General features: G+C 37.2%; 1 protein-coding gene across 6 annotated transcripts in view; it reads right to left on the reverse strand.

The window, feature by feature from the left end:
• Positions 1 to 1,394: 1,394 nt before the first annotated feature.
• The window catches only part of CLEC16A (C-type lectin domain containing 16A), a 75,149-nt gene continuing 58,098 nt past the window's right edge, over positions 1,395 to 18,445 (reverse strand). For 4 of the 6 annotated variants that reach the window (XM_030481638.1, XM_030481637.1, XM_030481639.1 and 1 more), the window contains 2 exons: positions 18,090 to 18,236; positions 1,395 to 7,974 (listed from right to left, as the gene is read on the reverse strand). In XM_030481638.1, the coding sequence (XP_030337498.1) occupies positions 7,634 to 7,974; positions 18,090 to 18,236 (488 nt within the window). In that variant the 3' untranslated portion in view covers positions 1,395 to 7,633. Of the gene's footprint in view, positions 7,975 to 12,527; positions 12,652 to 16,282; positions 18,237 to 18,445 lie in introns of those variants that run through there. The other 2 variants (XM_030481641.2, XR_004389894.1) reach the window with 2 other exon arrangements.

The raw sequence follows: 18,445 nt of genomic DNA on the forward strand, positions 1-18,445 counted from the left end.
TCATCTTAGTGATAAAGATGTGGATTTATATATTAAAGGCCTGTTCAAGTGGCTGCACTTACATATTCACAAGGACTAAGAAAAGAGTGCACTAATACAGCATTGCATTTCTGTCAATTTTGTTTTCACCCCAGTCAGACTGAGAAGAGGGCCTGAGGCTGTGCTTTCATTCCATCTCTGACCATTAGTAACAAAAGGCAAGATGCTGAACCTAACTCAATGCCCAAGTCTAAAAAAAGAAAGAGAAGAAGCAACAAGACAAAAGTCTGCAAAAGTTCTGAAGCACCAGAAGGATATAGGAACCACAGTTTCAAACTGAAGGGAACTTCCTGGCCACAAATTATAAAATTGTTATGCTTAAATCAGTATTACTGGCATGATGTGGAAAGACCAACTGCAGGAGCAGATTTATGCTCCTTTTCTCCAGTACACCACATTTTAATGTTTCCATCTTATAGTCAATCACAGTATTGCCTCCTACCTATGATACCTAGCTTGCTTATTTCACAGTACAATGTGATTTAATCTCTTCCTAAGAAAGCTTCTGGAGCTATGCCTAGTTTGAGAAATAACATTTCACAAGGAATGTACATTGACTGCAATTAATTCTTGTAGATGGATAGGCTAATTAACAAGAATCCAACTAATAACTTGGTTGGATTTAATCCATATACTGAACTGGCAACATGCACCAGGAGGAGGAGGCAGAGGGTGCAAGGATATATTTGGGGAAGAAATCACACATGACAGGCCCTTTCAAAGTGGTTCACAGACATTTTAAATGTTGCCCAGCCACTCTTAACCCTTGGTCTCATCTAGTTTCTATCACCTCTGCAGGCTTCTTTTCTCATGCTATGTCTTTCCTGCATACACAATGCAAAGATGCCTTGGCTATTTCAGTTTTCAGCTTAAAGATTAAAATGTCTGAAATTCACAAATGTGCATCACTCTTAACAAAAGCAAGCTTCTGCACAATTGCACTGTTATTGAATGTCCTTGTGCATCAAATCCAGCAACAGAACATGAAAGGGAAGGAAGTTTTCTTAGTAACATCATTTTTATTGCCAAGTTCCATTTACAAAGAAAGGTCTATTTTTCATTCTTGTCCGGGTTTTCAATAGCTATGACACGATTAATGCCAGCAAATACAGACTCAGCTATAGAAATCTGGATTTCAGAAACATACACTAATATTTTCTAATTTCACTCCCTTCTCAGACACTTATTTACATTTTTCTTTAATATAAGATAGTCACATTTACTCCAAACGTCTAACATAACTTACATTAAATAATTAATACTTATTGCCTGTAGAAAGACATTTCAGATTTCAATTCACCCTGTGTTTGGGCTTTTTTCCATGTAAATGTAAGTGCATGTTAAGGACTTTTTTCCAAAGGAAGTACATTTTGACACAACTTCACTGAAATATATTCCATAGGAAGATACTCCTTCATTCTCATTAAATGCTTTATGTAGCGTTTAAATCCCAGGTACATTCATTCTTCTAGAAAAATACATTTCCTCCTCTTTGCACTTAAAACAATCAACTTACAAAACAGGTCAAAATGAAGTAAAAAGTTTGCAACAAAGTTATCCACACGCCTATTCACAAGTGGAGATGCTTCAAGTTATCCCCTAAAATGCTTCCAGCAGGTCCCCTAGAGCTGTAACAATGTTGTTATTCAGTGCTATCACCGGGCAAAACAAAGCTCTGAGAAACTCTAAGAGTCTCTAAATCCGCACCCTTGAATCTATTCTCAATCCTTTTCAAAATGATCTTCGTGTTCATTGTAAATATTTCTGCCACACTTATTTCTTCAACACACCCGAACACAAAATCTCAGACCTTCTCATCTCCTTATACATACTTTGGTTATCAGATAGCACTTACTATGTCTTAGACTCACTTTAGTATGAGTACCCATAACCAAAAGTAATGGGGAACAAGATGACAGAACCCTCAACCCTCACGTATCTTAAGACTGTAATCTTAATAGAATCCTGGGAATGCTATATACTAGTCTGCACCTTACTGAACTCTAACTTTTGTTATCAACAAGTATACTTAGCTATTACCTGCTTCTTAAGCCCTTTTTAGTAAATGCACTCCACACATTTATGCTGACAATGACTCAAGTTTTGTCTTTTCATATTAAGAATGAATTCAAGTTAGCAAAACAATAAAACAGATACCGCCACAGTGCACATTTATTAGACAAGCAAAATGCAGTTTTACATTTATAATACATTACCAAACAAAATACATGTTTTATAACAACTCACAAAAGAAACCAAATCTGAGCAATGCACAGGTCTAAAAATTTTGGGAGATCAAAATAGGGAAAATTCTGTACAAATGTAATATAAAAATACATTTCCATATGAAAGAACCTTCTGTTTGAGAGTCAGTCCAGAACTGCATCTCCCATGTCTTCATTGCTGCTCAGAAAGTCCTGAGCAGCAGGAAAAAACTCAAGCACTTCCCCCCACCCATCCCTAAAAACATCCCACCCTCACAAGCCCTGCTTGGATCACCATCTGCTTTTCAGAAGCCAATAGGAGAAAGTAAGAAAGAGTTATTATTCTGAGACAGTAAGAATTACTATATTTCTTTCTAATTCATGCTGCAAATGTTGGGAAAGGTCAGAGCAATAGAGCAGGCAAGCATAGGAGAAACACTCCAAAGACTTCCAGGTAACAGAAGTGCAGTGCCCAGGTTAGTGACATCCTAGGGTAAGCCAGTGATGGCTATACAGTGACATACCAAAAAATTGTTTCAAGAAGAGAGTAACAGATAGGAAGAGGATCTTCAACATACATATAGATGCCTAACATTAGGTTGCCTAAAAATGAGAAGACTCATCAAGGAGGCTCATTATCTTTGAGGCACAATGTCTAGATCTCAGCGATACTGATGCCCCTGTCTGATGTCCCTTTGATTCAACTAAAGGACTAATGGTTTTCTATATAACAGCTGCCTGTGCAATTCTCTTTTAAAAGCAACTCCCCGTTTAACTTTAGTGAAGACAACATCAGAATGTTTAGCCTTGTGGGTTTTTTGTTTTTCGGGTTTTTTTAAGAGTACTATGTGCAGGTTAGTAAAACTATGCATTAGGCTATTCTGTAGTCATTTACCTATAACGCATGCAGCAAAAAGAGTGACTGATTACACTAGAGCACTGACAGCCCATGGTATTAAAGTGTTTACTTTCATAGAGTGGCTTCGTACTTACAGTTTGCCTTGCTTGTCTGATCGCTTACCTATGTCTTCAAGCATATTGCTTGAAATTTAATTTACTACTAGCAAAATGACACTCAACTGCAGGACAAATACTGAATTCTTAGATCGCTTAAAGTAATCATCCCAGGCCACTTGCAGGAAGTGTGGAAATTACAGTCACTGCTTAATTAGAAATGCCCACCGCCCCAGTAATTTCAATCCTAAAGATTGCTGGTTTTGCTATAAACAAACTATTTTAACTACCAGTTTTCAAATTCTACACACAAGAACACTTCAAATCTACAAAAAACCATTATTTCCCCCTATATTCTGTCTCTGTGAGGCAAAGGGGTCATATGAATCGCTGGACATTGACTTAAAACTCTGAATACTGATCTAGCTTTAAGTCTTAAATTCTGGATACAGAAGAAGAGTTTTTAAATGTCACATACCTGCTCTTTAGCAACAATACTGGATAAGGATAAATTAATTCTGGAAGATATTCCCAAAACTTCCTTACCAAGTGACCTCAAGAAAAATTCCAACTGTGCTGTAAAGCAAAGAACATTGAGGAGCTTCTTTAACAGGTGTCACTTTGTATTTATTTGTTTATTTTTAACTCAGCTTAATTTAAGGAAGTCAGAATTTTAGTTTATCATGAATTAGCAGGGGGGAATACAAATAAGCTCAGTCCTTATATATAATTCATTATTTCACACACAAAAATACAGCTTTCAGTATTAACATATGTGAACACAGTTCTAATGAATTTGGTTTAATCCACACAGCTTGTAAAATGGAACACAGGAAGCTTAACCTTTGGTTTCTTCCTACATCAAAGAAATTCTGCAAATAAGTAATTTTCACACACAGGTTTCACACTGCAAGCATTACTTCCATGGTGAAATAGACATCAGAATTGGGCACTAATGTTTCTTCCCTCCCCTTCTTTACCAAATTACCAAGAGTATGCTGCCATTACACTCTTCACAGGTGAAAAGCTTGAGTCTTGTTATTGTTGTACGCTGCATGACAGAAAAGCCAAGGGACCAGAGAGAGGCAGTGAGACCTAACAGTGAAGGCAACACATAGTTCTGTTAAACAAGTGATATCTTGGTAAAATTTGATAAAATGAGCCACAGAGACCATAAAATAGCAAAGTAACATTTAGTGTGCCTTAGCTTCTTTGGCTTCTCTTCTCAAAAGGAAGAGAAAAATAGAACTGTTTTATGTTAAGAGAATATGGCTGAAGACAGACATAGCCTCTACAAACAAACACTGAGAATTTAGCATCTCCAAAATGTTGGCATTTTTCTCTGGAACACTGCTATACTTATTTTAGAGTGATTCTACCTCCCTCTGCAGTATTACACCAGAATAGTGAGCCTTTTGAACAGCCAGTTGTTTAGCTGCTGCTCTCATTTGCAACTTGGTATTTGGATTTGGTTAAAAAGAGTGATGTTACACTAACTCGTGTCAACATTCGTTTAGAAAAAAAATTACATTTGTGGCTGATGTGCTAATGCTTTCTTGGTTGAGTTTCCTTTTTACAGTGAAAGGGGTATAAGGAAACAGCCCTAGAGCTCTTCTGATAAGGATGAGATACATGCGATACTCTTCAAGGAACTGCAGACGAATAACACCGTACTTGGAGAGATAACAGACTGCTGATGACAGATTACTTCAGCATCTCCAGAGCTTTTACATTCTGAAGTCTCCTAACGCAGCATGATGCACAGTCGTACCATATGCCTTAATAGAAAAAGCAAGTAACAGGTAAAAAAAAAAAATAAATTCAATTGCTTCTGTGGCATAACCAGAGATACAGGTTGGTCTGTACTGGTTGTAGTGTTTATAAAACAACAGTGGTAGAGCTGGTGCAGTCAGAGCTTTCCTAGTGCAACTCCATCTTTGCAGGGAGCTTTTGGATAGAACTGCTAGAAGATATCCTACCTTACCACTCCTTGACCAGCATGGCTCTGCCAGCAGTGGACTAGAGAGTAGACAAGTCTTCTATTTTCCTAAAAATAGTATGTATCTCAGTCATTTCCTGTGAAGCTCTCGGGAGATAACTGGTCATGAGATTTAAAAGCCACTCAAAGGCAATGAAAAGCACAAAGTCAGCTTTCTCTCCACCTCATTTCTTGTGCAGTATGGCTCAAAGGTAAGATTATACACACCAGTATAAAGACTCCTTTTGCACGGTCCTAATCTTCCTAGAACTGAATTTGAAATTAGATAAAGATCAAGGTTTTCCTGTCTAAAATTAATTCTATTTAAGGGAACTCAGCCTGCACAGTGGCATTTTGTGTAATCTAGGTCATGATTTAAGGTTAACAACTAACATAAAATGCTTTCAAATTAAGTAAGGCATTTTTTATAATGATGTTCAAAATATTACTGAGGCTACAATGTAACGCTGCAACATACTAGAAGGAAGTCTAGACTGTGATCAGTTCAGCTAATAAAAAATTTATGTGGTCCTTGTGCCCAAATTGATACTGATGTCTAAACTTGTTCAGGTACATGCACATTAGCTGCACAGTGACTGCAGGTGTAAACTCACCCCAAGCATATGATGAAAAATAAAAAGTAGGCTCTTACTCCAGCAATGCCAAATTCTCATCCCATATCCATAGCAGTGCTGAGGACACCCAACTCTCAGAATCCATTTAGAGTTTGGAATGGCTGGAATATTGGTTAATCCAATTTGAGAGAAAGTAGAAGTCACAGAAAACTAGAATTCAACAGAATTGCATGTAAAAGCTAGTAAGGGAAGAAAAAAAACCTGCCGGTGTTCAATAGGAGACATCTTGTATACACATTTTACAAGGATTATTATGTGAAGGAAAAGATTGAAAAAGTGACCAAAGTTACACTTGTGGATTAGTCAATCTCATATATAAATATAACATTCAAAATCCCATCAAGTATTCCATGTGACAGCCCAGGAAGTGGTAAAAGAAGAGACTCTGAAGTAGGTGAAAGTTTTCCAGATTCACCTACTTGATATGAAATCAGTGTTAGTAGAGACTGAATAAGGAAACAGATTGCACTGATGACTGAAATCACACCACCAAGTAAACAGTAGTCTTCAATCTTTGGGAGCCAGAAACCACTCAATGTTAGGAGCGGAGCAATAATGAAAGTCTGCTCATTTTACTAGTAATTTTAACTAACACACATGGAAACTGATGAGAAATCTCAAATTTCATTCATGTTAAATTATGTATCAAGTCAGCAAGGAACATTCCAAACTTTAATCAACACTTTCCCACTACTGTCAACTTGGTATCAGGATCTAGGCAGCAAAGTAAGGCAAGCATAAACTCAGAATCATTTTAATGTAGCAATGTTGTTTAACTGCAATACTATCCCAGACAGGAAAAGAACTACACAATACCTTTCCTTTTGAGTTTCAGACTTGCAAAGGACTTATCAGTTAGATGTGATGACCTCCTTCCTACATGAAGACGAAAAATTTAAAAAAACCTCTTTAAACTGCTTCCATCTCCTTCTAGAAATTGTCCTTTAGTAGAAAGGATATCACCACTCCTCAGAAGTGTAGCAATTCGACTGTCAGAAGTGAAGAAACAAGTTACAGCAATCTCATACGATATTTCACATTTTCTGTAGCTGATTAACCAAAGACTGAAGTAGTCTCAAAACTCTCTTATGTTAATTTGTATAAGCATTTGTCATTAAATTTTAGGCTTTTATATTTAAAAAACATTGTTCGATATATATCTTGTTTTGGATCAAACCTGGAAATAAATATTATACATGGAAAACACAAATACTGAAGACTGGAGTCCTAACAAAGACAACACTGAAAGTGGCCAAGCCTGCTGGTATCATGCAGACCTCCACAAGATGAATGAGATCAGGATTTTGGAATACAAACAACAAAACAACCCAAGCTGAAAAACACACCATGTCTCAAATGGAAATGTTATCTCTGTACTACAATATATTATTTTTTTCTGGTCAGTGGTATGTCTCCAGTTTCAGAGAAGTAATGATACAATATCCTGAAGCCAGTTATCCAAAAATGTCTTCATTTTGCCATAATACTGTAGACCTTTTATAATTAACTTAGATCCTGCAGCTGGAACTCTACACTAGAAAGAGAGTAGGTGCTCTGAAATACTTTCATGTTCCTGTATAACATGAATTAGTAAGAAACAACCAGTGCAGATTTAAAAGTTGAGCTTTTTTCTTCTCCAGTTTAAATATGCTGAACATCTGATGTTTACTCTAAAAGCTGCCCACATTCTCTTTCACGATGGACCTCTTCTAGTGGACCAGACGGCCTCTGAGGCTTCAAGAAGTATCTGCACTCCCAAAGGAAAAACAACAAAGAATTTGGTTGCATTTGCTTCACTGTTTATCACAGTCTGCAGGTTGGCTTTAGTCAGAACATCCTTCCTCCACCTCTTTTACATTGCAAACTTCAGCTTCAGATTGCAAAGAGGACTGAGGAATGCAGCTGAATGTTCGAATGCTGTGTGGATCAACTGGTGGCACCAGTGTAAGTGACTCTACACTTAGCGCATCTGTATTGTCATCTGTTATTAGTGATATTGTGGGCTGCTGCGCAGGAATCAGGCTAGGAGAAAGGTTTGCTGTTTCTATGTCACTGCTCTTTACAGCATTCTTGCTAGACTTTGAGACAGCTGAAAGAGTTTCATCAGTCAACATCGTCTGACCAGAAATGGTCATCTGAGGCTGCTCTGGAGCTGAAGCATCATCTAATAAAAGAAAACACCAAGAAAAAAAAAAATAAAAATATCAACATTCAACTTACTATGTACATTAAGCCTAACAGTATACTATTATTTATGAATATTTCAGAATAATTGGGTGGGAAATGCAGTTCTGTGAAGCACTATGCTTAGCATTAACTTTTTAGTAATTAGAAATGAAACAAAATATTATGAAGGCATAACATAAAATGCCAGCAGGAATGTATTCAAATTAGGAACCAGAAAATTTTACACATTTAGTATTAGAATATGCAGCAATATCAGAAATATTCCTAGAGAGGAAAGTGAGGGGAAGAGTAAAAAAGCCTCTCCAGTATTTAGTACAGACTAAAATGAATAGATACCCCATACCAGGAACCTCTTTAGAAATTAAAAAGCCAAAGCCCTGTATCACTAGTTTTCCCAAGAAGTGGCTTGTTTCTTACAAAAATCTGGAATCTGGAAAAAATCACATTTAAGTGGCACCTTAACCATAGAAAGCAGAACTATGGAAAAAGAGGAAGGAGAATGATGTGCTTACTGTAACTGAAAGATGCTGCAAAACATGCCTGTTATTATACAGGCTTGTGTTATATGACTTTTTTTTGGTGCTCCTAAGCATGTAGCATACAGCCCAGATGAAATGGGGAATAAGCATTTCATACCACAGAAAACTGAGATGCTACTGCACCTTCCCACACAATGACCCTCCGCCCAACTTCAAAAAACATTAACAGCTATTTGTACTGCCCTTTTCCCCCTTAAAATCCTAGCTAACTCTCAAGTAATTGGTTCAGATGGGTAGTGAATGGAGGGGATAAGGCGATACAGCCTTATCTGTATGCCCAGAAAAGTCAGGGATTTTTTTTTCTTTTCAGACTAGAGTAATAGATGCCATTACAGTAACAGGTATCCAGCTTCAAGACAGCTAATTTTTAAAGCTCTTGTAAGAAACAGCATGTGTTCAAGTGTACAGGCATCTGCAGAAAAGTCTACAAGGCAATGTAGTGAATACAGAAGATAAGACTTAGGTTCTATTTTTGATATTCAGTGACCTTAAAAATATTTCCATTTCAATTTGATTCCAAATAATCCTGTAAAAGAACAGAAAGCATGAACATAAGGCAAAAACAAAAACACAAATAAAAAAAGAAAAACAAAGCTGAAAATGGAATGGATATCAGCAAGGTATCAGTGAGCAACAGTAAGATTATTGGGTTTTTAACCTTTCTGGTAAGATAACCCCAAACAACGGTGTACTCTCACTTCAGAAAACCACTCAGTTTTACTTTTTGTTGAATCAGTGGCTAAAGCTTCTTGCCTTAATAAAACCAGAATTTATAGATTGTAAAAAACTCTCCTTTTAAATAAAAGAGACATCACTGGTTATTTCTGAAAAACAAGGACAGATTCAAAGTGACTCTGCAGATTCTTCTCCTTAGCTGTCAAGAAGCTTTAGTAAGAAAGTAGCGATTTGTAACAGAGGAAGTGATGCAAGACTTGCATGGAAAATGAACTGCAAAAAAACCATGAAATGAAGCCTCATTTTTCTGAATTCCAAGATAAATACTAACATTTAAGTATGCACAGAACAGTGAGCCTCTTTGCAGCGATTTTCATTTCTGAATTTATAAAATCTTAAAAGAATATAAAACGTTCTCTGCCAAGTTTTTTTTTAATCTTGATTCTAGTATGAATATGCAACAAAATTCAGGATTTGGAAACCTGAGACATTCTGGTAAATTAGCAATCAAATGTGTTCTGCTCAGGAATGTTATATATAGCACGTTTCTACTGCAGTTTTGCTATTTCACTTCTGACTCTGCAGTTCATTTCTTAATTCCCTCCCTCCCCCCAAATATTTTTTCTCAATACTTTCATTTACTGAAATTGACAGATGTACATACTCTTTTGTTAGGCTGTACTGTCCCCAAATCCTTCCACATAAGATCTAAATTAATGCTAACGTGACTCCTTTCTTACTGCCACCAAGAAAAAGTAAGTATTGGAAAAAAGTCCCCATTAAAAAAAAAAAAAAGTGTCTGGACTCAACAAGTCCAAATTTTCTATCCAAAAGTCTGAAAAAACATTCAGAAAAAAGATGAAAACATCAAAAAATGTAAACAGAACATTCTCTTGTTCAGTATTTTAGCTGCAGTATTTATACAGAATACAAAATTGGAACTCTTCTATGTTTCCCTCCTGCTTTTACTTAACTAGTGATAGAAATTAAGTGTCTCTCCTCTACTTTCGCTACTTCATCAGTCACTGTCAGAGGTTCATTTCTGTTTCTCTGTTACTGTATTTAAGGGTAGCAGTGGCAGATTTCTGTATCCCAGCATGGCATTACTGCCAAAATAACAAGGTATTTGCCAGCTGCCTCTAGTCCCTGCAGGGGCGGAAAGCAAGTACCACTACACAAACAGGCAGGGGAGGGAAGGAGGACTTCTAACATTGTCTAGAAAAGGTCAACAGCTTTCACTACTATTTTGCAATATAATGTCCCTTCTGGATTAATGCTTAAATAAAAATACTATTCTTCAGTCACAGCTATAAACTATGGCTGTTTATGGTATGGTACTTCAACCTTTGCAACCAAGCCCTCAAACCGTAAGTTACTTGAGGCTTATACTTAGGTTGAAACTGTACCTATATGCTTGTGCTAGGTCATGGTCATCTCCCGTATCTTCTGGATACAAGGACGAGGAAAAACAACCCTAGTCTACAGATGAAAGAAACTAAACAGAAAACAGAATATAGAGATCTAGCATGTTGGGATGAAAATCTCCAATGAAAAATAAGACCACCCTCTTGGTGTAAAAAGTTTTCACATGTAACATCTCCTAGTTAATTGAATACATGGCTTCAGGAAAATAATTAATATTGAGAAAATCTTTGAGGCTCAAAATTTCAAAGCCTTTTGAAGTCATACTCAATTCTGAGAAGGATCCAAGTAGATAAATTTATATTTATATGAGATCTGAATTCTTAATGTCTTTGAAACTGGAATAAACAACTGGCAAAAAGATGTACCCTAGCTGGAAAAAAAAAATTCAAGAAAGGATTATTAAAAGAATGTGTATCAAATCCAGATAGGTATCAAGCTCTTGATTCAAAAGAGTTTCAAGGCATCCAGATATATACTTGTTCTCTAAACATATATCATATGTTTCTGATAGTTCTGGAACTTCTGCCTATATTACACATAAAAATACTGACTTTCAAAAAAACCCCAAACTCCTAACAGTGGGTTCCAGCTTGACTTTTGGACAGAAAGAGCAGAAATAATTGTAATTTGTACCTGAATAAAATCTTCAGTTACTAAAATATGCTCTATTTTTAAATATCAAAAAATTATCACCTAATATGGGAAAAGAGTACTTCTATTGACCTCTCCTCAACCCCCACGTATTTAAGCAAGAGTGTTCTGGCAAAAAATAAAAGCTAGGTCTGCAACAAAACCAGGGAGAGTGAAATCAGTTTCTTAAAACAATTGTGATGTTAACATTTAGTTCTAACAAACACACGCCCCATCCCCAAATTGAAATACCAAACAAGGCTTGAAAAACAGGGTGTCATTTAGCAAGTTTTTGGGTATTATTACCTCTCTCTGGTTGCAGTGGCTTCAGCAACCTTAGATGTTTTTCAGCACTTCGGTAATGCTACCAATATTACCATTACAGCAAAAAAATCCAACCCAAATCACTCAACTTCTGTTATATTAACTTATATTAAGGATGATCATTAATGAAAGATGACAGAAAAGAACAGGAAAAGGAAAGAATGGATATAATCTACAGAGACATGTCCTAAGCTGTACAGCAACATACTATGAAAGGATAACAAAAAAATAAATAACCGGACATTAGGTGAAAAGATGCAAAGTAAATCTAATAAAGATTAAAAAAAAAGGATGAAAAAGGATGTTTATATAAAATTAACAGAGAAAAATATCTTCATGCCATGATAGGAAAAAAAAAAAAAATTAGATACAAGTTAAAGCAGGTTATATAAATAAGAAGGTAGTCTGAAGTGTATTTCTGTGGTTTTTGCACCTGCTTCCCCTCCTCATCTCCTCAGGCAATTTAACAGTCCATAAACCCATTGGCCAGGTTTGATGATCATAGAAATATTAAGCTTGTGCCATCATAGTCCAAGGACAGTCTTATGCTGAATGCTTGTCCATTTTACCCCAGCTATAGATTTCTTGCTGCTAGCCAAATACCTGCATTATTGTCCATTCAGGAGCCTGTGCTTACTACATTCCACGACAGCCATGGCTGCCCCTGTGCAAATGAAGACATAGCTGCTTTGAAGCTGGAGGCTTGAGAGCAGAATTTCCATCTTTGGCGAGAGAACCAAGAAACATGGGAGAAACTGCAGATAATGCTTTCAGAACCAGCTAATTACTGTTTTACAATTCCCCCCCAAACCAGTAGAGACTAAGATTTATGATGCTTTCTTCAGTTTCCTACCTCACCATCATTGCTGTCAGCATGGAAACCAAATATGTTCTATCAACTGTTAATGGCCTTTAGAAAGCTTATGGAGGAACCTGCCTGAAATGATATTGCGTGAGTTTCTGTTGCAGCTGCTGCTTGAAGACCTAAACCCAGTGTCCACCGTGACTGTCAGCCTCCGACAGACTAAACACCCGCCGACGTCCTTTCCTGCCAGACCTTACTAGAGGAAAACACAGCGATATATCATATGAAGGCTTTAACAATGAAACAAGGAAGTGAAACTGGAATGAAGACAAAGGATAAATGTTAGAGTAGCAACAAGAATAAGTGACAAGGACACATCCATAACTGCTGGTATCTTGAATACAATTTGACACCACACCAAGAGTCTTGTAAGTTTGGGAAATACTTCTGAAGCTGGAATTATTAATTCTTTAGTAATAAGTGAGTTTAATTGAATTTAATCTTTTGCTTACCTACCTGGAAATGTTCATAAAAGGAGGTTTGGGCTATGTCTTGCAACACCAACAGTACTTACACCAAGGAAGGACTGGCAGGCATCTACTTGCATTACAATTTACTCACATGCTTTAGAAATCTTCAGAGCAGCTATTTATCACCAATTCTGGTGACAGAGAATTATTCTGATTTCCACTGGCCGCATATTATAAAAGGTGCACTACCATGCATGTGGCAATACTTCAGACCATTCAGCCCTACTACTCTATGATACGAAACTGAAGTATTAGATTTGGTTTATCTTAGTGTTTTTAAAGATAGCAGCAGTTCAGACGATGATGCTTGGTGCATAGTAAGTTTCTAGAAATGGAACTTTCTAGAAACAAAAGTACGTCCTCACCTACTTAGAAAATCACTAGCATCATAGAAGAGAAGAGACCAAACCACATTTACATTATTGATTATAGAGGGAAGAGACAGGGATGGTTTTGGTAAGATGGCAGGCACTGCTCTTACAGGCTCTCCATGCTTGATTAATCCTTCTCTCCTTGCAATATATAAATTTTAATTTACTGACTGGAATTGAATATATTCTCTGCAACAAGGGACAGCTCTCTGTACTTATTTTAGACCTTTTACCATCAATATCTGCCAGTAGTGTGAAATACAGCATAAGTAGCATAGAAGATCAATGCCTTCCGAAGTCCTCGATAGCCACTGCTCCCATGTAAACATTTTCTTAAGTATTGAAGCCAATTGCATTTTAAAGCTTAAGACAACTTCAAAAGTGATAAAATACGGCATAGATGACATTACACATACATAATTCTGGAAGATTGCTCACTTACAGTAAGAGAGCTTCTTTATCTTAATCCTTGGCATATATAAAAATAAGCACTTTAAAGAAGTGCATGGCTCCAGCAAGCATAGCCAAGAAGAGCCAGTATTCTAAGCTCAAAAGCTTGATGATTAAAATCTGCCTAGCAAGAGAACATCTTTACCTTATGCATCGCAACACTTCAAATGGACATGTTAAATTAAAAAAACAAGTATGCAGATACAAAGAAAAAAAACCAACCTGATAGCAGCATTTGCAGAATCTGATACTGCCTTGTCTGTCTTGCTAGGGATTCTGCTATCTTTAAGGGATGACTTCTGCTTTTTCAGTATTATCTTGTAAAGGGCTCAGCTTAATTCCCAAATACTGCAATTAGGGGAGCTGCTAGGCTTTAAAATATCTGTGCCAGGAAGTATTGTGACAATTAGTAGGCAGGATAGCTGATAAACTCAGGAATCATAAGAGTTCATTTTACTCATTACAAAGCTGTTAATGCAACAATTGTTCTCTTACAATGACTGAAACATGCACAGCAGCCATGTAATTTTACGTAAGCTCAGTTAAACTCCCTCCTCACATTAAGATACTGTGTGACTGATGCAGGCAGGAGTGATAGCAAGCAAAGGATTTCTACAAAACACTAAATTAATTTCTTTTCTGTGAAACATTTTTGAAAGCTTTTTTGCTGTTGAACTATTAATATATACTCTATCTTATAACATTGTTTTCTCTCAACGAAGCTTATGCAATTTTTCTGTATTTTGTTCTTATTTATCACTGTTTTATGTAAAAGTCAGTGTGTATTTTCCAAATCTTACCTCCTGAAACAACTCTATGAAGATTACAAGTACCATCTCAGATTTATCAAAGTCCGAACTTTTTAAATCCGTCAGCAGACAGTAGCTTAGGACACTATAATCACAAGTGTACAGGAGAAACAGCTGTTGTGGTTTAGGATGTTGCTCTGAAGGAAGGTAGCTGAGGTAGTTTTCTGGAAGTCCACATACACCTCTCCCCCCTTTATCTTGTCTGGCCTTCTTGACTGAAGTTCCTGAGTAACCTAACAGGTTGTTCATGGTCAACAGCCTGAGCAGTTGCCAGGACAAACATGGGAGCAGGGAAGGAAGGAGGGACAGAGAGCACATATATGTGCTCACGTGGGTGTGTTTAAAATGGAATGAGAAATGAGAGGGCAGATTCAAATATGACGGATGGTGGCAGCATTCAAGTGTTACCTTGGGGCATAAAACAGATCTAGGTAACTGCTGTTAACCAGCTACTTGTTACTTTCTCCTTGAAGGAGCCACTTCACATCATGCAAGCCTCCTCTTCTGCTTCACAGCAGAGTAAGGCAGTTTATTTTCAATTGTCCTCAACAGGTTAAGGGAAAAATCACATTGTTTTACATTCAAGTGGGTGAATACCAACAATTGTTTCCCTAAATCGCTGAGTGGTCAGTAAAACCTGATACAACACAGACCCAGCTCCGAGGAATTCAATACCCTCTTCTAGTCCATACTAAGGACCTTGAGACACTGTTAACCACTCAGCTATAACTACTTAAAACATTACTTGTTCATTACTGGCTGCAGTTGCATTAGCAGTTTGGTACAAACCAATAGAGCAGCTTTGAAGAATTACATACACTTACTGCTTTAGTCTGATTTTAGGAACAGTTTCTGTGCATTCACAAGGAAACCAAACTATAAGATATGCTGCAACTGTGCACCAAATACACTTCAAATCTGAACAGCAACACACATCTGACCTAATAATTGGTCCTTCAGACAATCACATACATTGCAGGGATGGTTGGTCCTAAAGGGCAGAGCAAACATGGTCCACAGCAAAATTCCTAAACTACAGGCAGATCAGACACATGCACCTCAGTAACAACTGTTCATCATCCTGTTGCACTGAATTACCTGCTCATGCGCATAGAGTCACTGTCTTCCTCTTTGTTACTGCTCTCCAAGTAGTTAGCAGTACAAAATCCAGGAGCTCAGCTCAGAAGGCATCCCTGCAGCAGCTTAATGCAAGCTGCTGACCTGGGACTGAAGTAGCTGATGCACATTCTCACATTCATTTCCATGGACTTTGCTCATAGTGGTAGCGCACAGAACTGTATTTTCACAACTACATTTGCTAAAGCATCTACATCACTGCACTTAGATCCTGTGCAAAACACCAAAACCCTCCTAAAGACTGTTTTCCTGTCTGACATGTGGCATTTTGAACATACTTTATGATTAAGCCACAATGAAGATCATACTAAGCGCGGACAGTTCATGCAACCTAATTGGTAAAGTGCAGACTGAAACCAGGCATTTAAAAAAACCCAACCTTCCCCTCTTTTTTGGTTGGTTTTGGGTTTGTTTGTTTGTTTGTTTTGTGTGTGTATTTTGTTTGTTTGGTTGGTTTTTTGTGTATTTTTTAGGTTTTTGGGGGGAGAGAATTTACTTGCTTGGGTTTTTTCCCTCGAAAACAATAAGCAGCCTCCTGTCATCAAGCTTTTTAAATTCCAGGAAACAAACAGAACTTTAAGTTATACAGATGCCAACATACTGTGTAAGTAGATTTTAACTACAGTCTATGGTTAGAAGGCACTATCTTTTTATGCTAGATGAGGAATTACGTGCTGTGGATGTACTCAGTTTGAAACATGGAGTATAGTCTTGCTGGATATTTCTGTGAACTAATATATTGCTTCAGGCAACAAAAATAATTTACATTTTTAATTTTAATTTCCTTTACCACAGTTTTCTCTTAGCCACTGCTGCCAAGAACCTGCAGTCGCATTTCACTTCCTCACCATAGAGGATTCAAATAGAGAAAAGGCCATCCTAAATGAGATTCTTTACACTGCTAAGGAGAAAGATGTAGTCAAACAAACAATTTATTGTGGTGCCAACCTATATTGAGACTTTTGACAAAAGGTACCACTCCTCTTTGTAAACACCACATAGTATCTAGGCCATCAAGAGACTGGGTAACAGCAACCACTTACCAACACAGAAAACAAAATTAGGTCCTTCCAAAATTTTGAATAGGTTGTATATAGAAAAATATTCCAAATTGTATTCTTGAATTACACATATTGCAGAAATATTTTGACTATATGTCTCTTACAGCAATAGGTGTTTCTTAATCTAGATTCTAGATGCTAGAATGCTTTACACGTCATTCATAAACTTCCTAAGTAACCTTTGCTTACCCTTCCCAGCAATATTTCTTGCAGGGATGGTCACTTTGGACATAAAATGTACATTGATCTCCTGACACTGTTCAACGAAACCTACAACACACTAAATGCCCAACAAAGGTTGCACAATTTCCTGCAGAACTGCAGTAAAGCTTACATCTACATGAGCTTTCCAATACAGGCAAAATGGTATGTCTTAGAAGGGGGAACTACAACAACAATTCCAAGGAGTGATTAACATTGGAAGTGACTGTTACATGAGGGGGCTGTTTTAAAAGGTCTTGAGAATCAAGCTACCTCTATTGCTTTATAGCCAAACTGAGGTAGAGAGGTCAATTCTAGCATGAAAGCACTTTGGTATGCATCCTTCAGGAGTTACTTCTTGTTTAGTCCCCAGCTTGAGGCTTTACCTCACACATAATTTGCACTCAGAACAACCACCATTACAAATTCTCTATAAATGCTACACAAAAAAAGGAGGAATGAAGGCATTCTAATGCAACAAGAAGTCCCAGTATAAACATACTAACAAAATATACTGACCACACAAACACCTGGTAGTAGCTACATAAGTGAAAGTCACACTATCAGTCTATTTATACGGCAGCTGCTTCTGCACCAGTGAAACAGCCTCCTCAAATGCAGTGGCTTCAGCCAGAAGAGTGTTATTTCAAAAGCTTTACAACATTAGCATCCTAAATAACTGTTCTCAAGTATTTCATGTTTGACCCATTGTTACAAATTAACATGAGTATCAGATAAACACACAAGCAAATGTTACCCAGTTCAAAAAAGATGCTTCATGTGGAGTTCGACTTAGCCACTATGGTGAAAGGCTAACAGTATACATTACAGATTTATGCAAAGCAATACTTCAGCTTAAAAACAAACAAACAACAACCTTTTAAACTGTGCTAGGAGACAAGTCAGACAAGCAGGACATTACTTAAAATCATTGCTGAAAGATGCCAAGTATTTATTAGAGTTCCAGAAAGCTCCACAATTTACTTTAACTGGTTTAGTTGAATGATCACATGATCTAAAATCATAAAGCCCTATAGTTTTTAATCCGGTAATATACTAACTTAATTTTACAGTATCCTATAGATTTATCCTATATCCCTTAATGTGCCTAGGCTGAAAAATCATGATTTAATACCTGATGGGCTCTGTGCAGCAGAAGGGGTGGACGTTGAGCTTGCAGCCACTGAATCACAGCGCCCCGTACTCCCACTGCCACTGGAAGGTGACGGTGATGAGAGTGGTGATGGATTGTGCTGATTTATACACTGGGCTACAGCAAAACCTGCAAAATAGGACAGTGAAGTTTATGAGTTAATAATTAGCTTGAAAGAGCTAACCTACATGAAAAAATTGAGAAAGGGGAAGTGCAAATATTGCATCAAAGTGGTGCTAACTTGACTTCTTATTGGCAGTCCCCTGAATTATTGAAAGTAGCCACAATATGCACTGTGAAACACCTAAGAACGTACTCCTCATTGCCTTCAACTGCAT

The sequence above is a fragment of the Strigops habroptila genome, chromosome 4 (assembly GCF_004027225.2).
Source record: "Strigops habroptila isolate Jane chromosome 4, bStrHab1.2.pri, whole genome shotgun sequence".
Lineage (NCBI taxonomy): Eukaryota > Metazoa > Chordata > Aves > Psittaciformes > Psittacidae > Strigops > Strigops habroptila.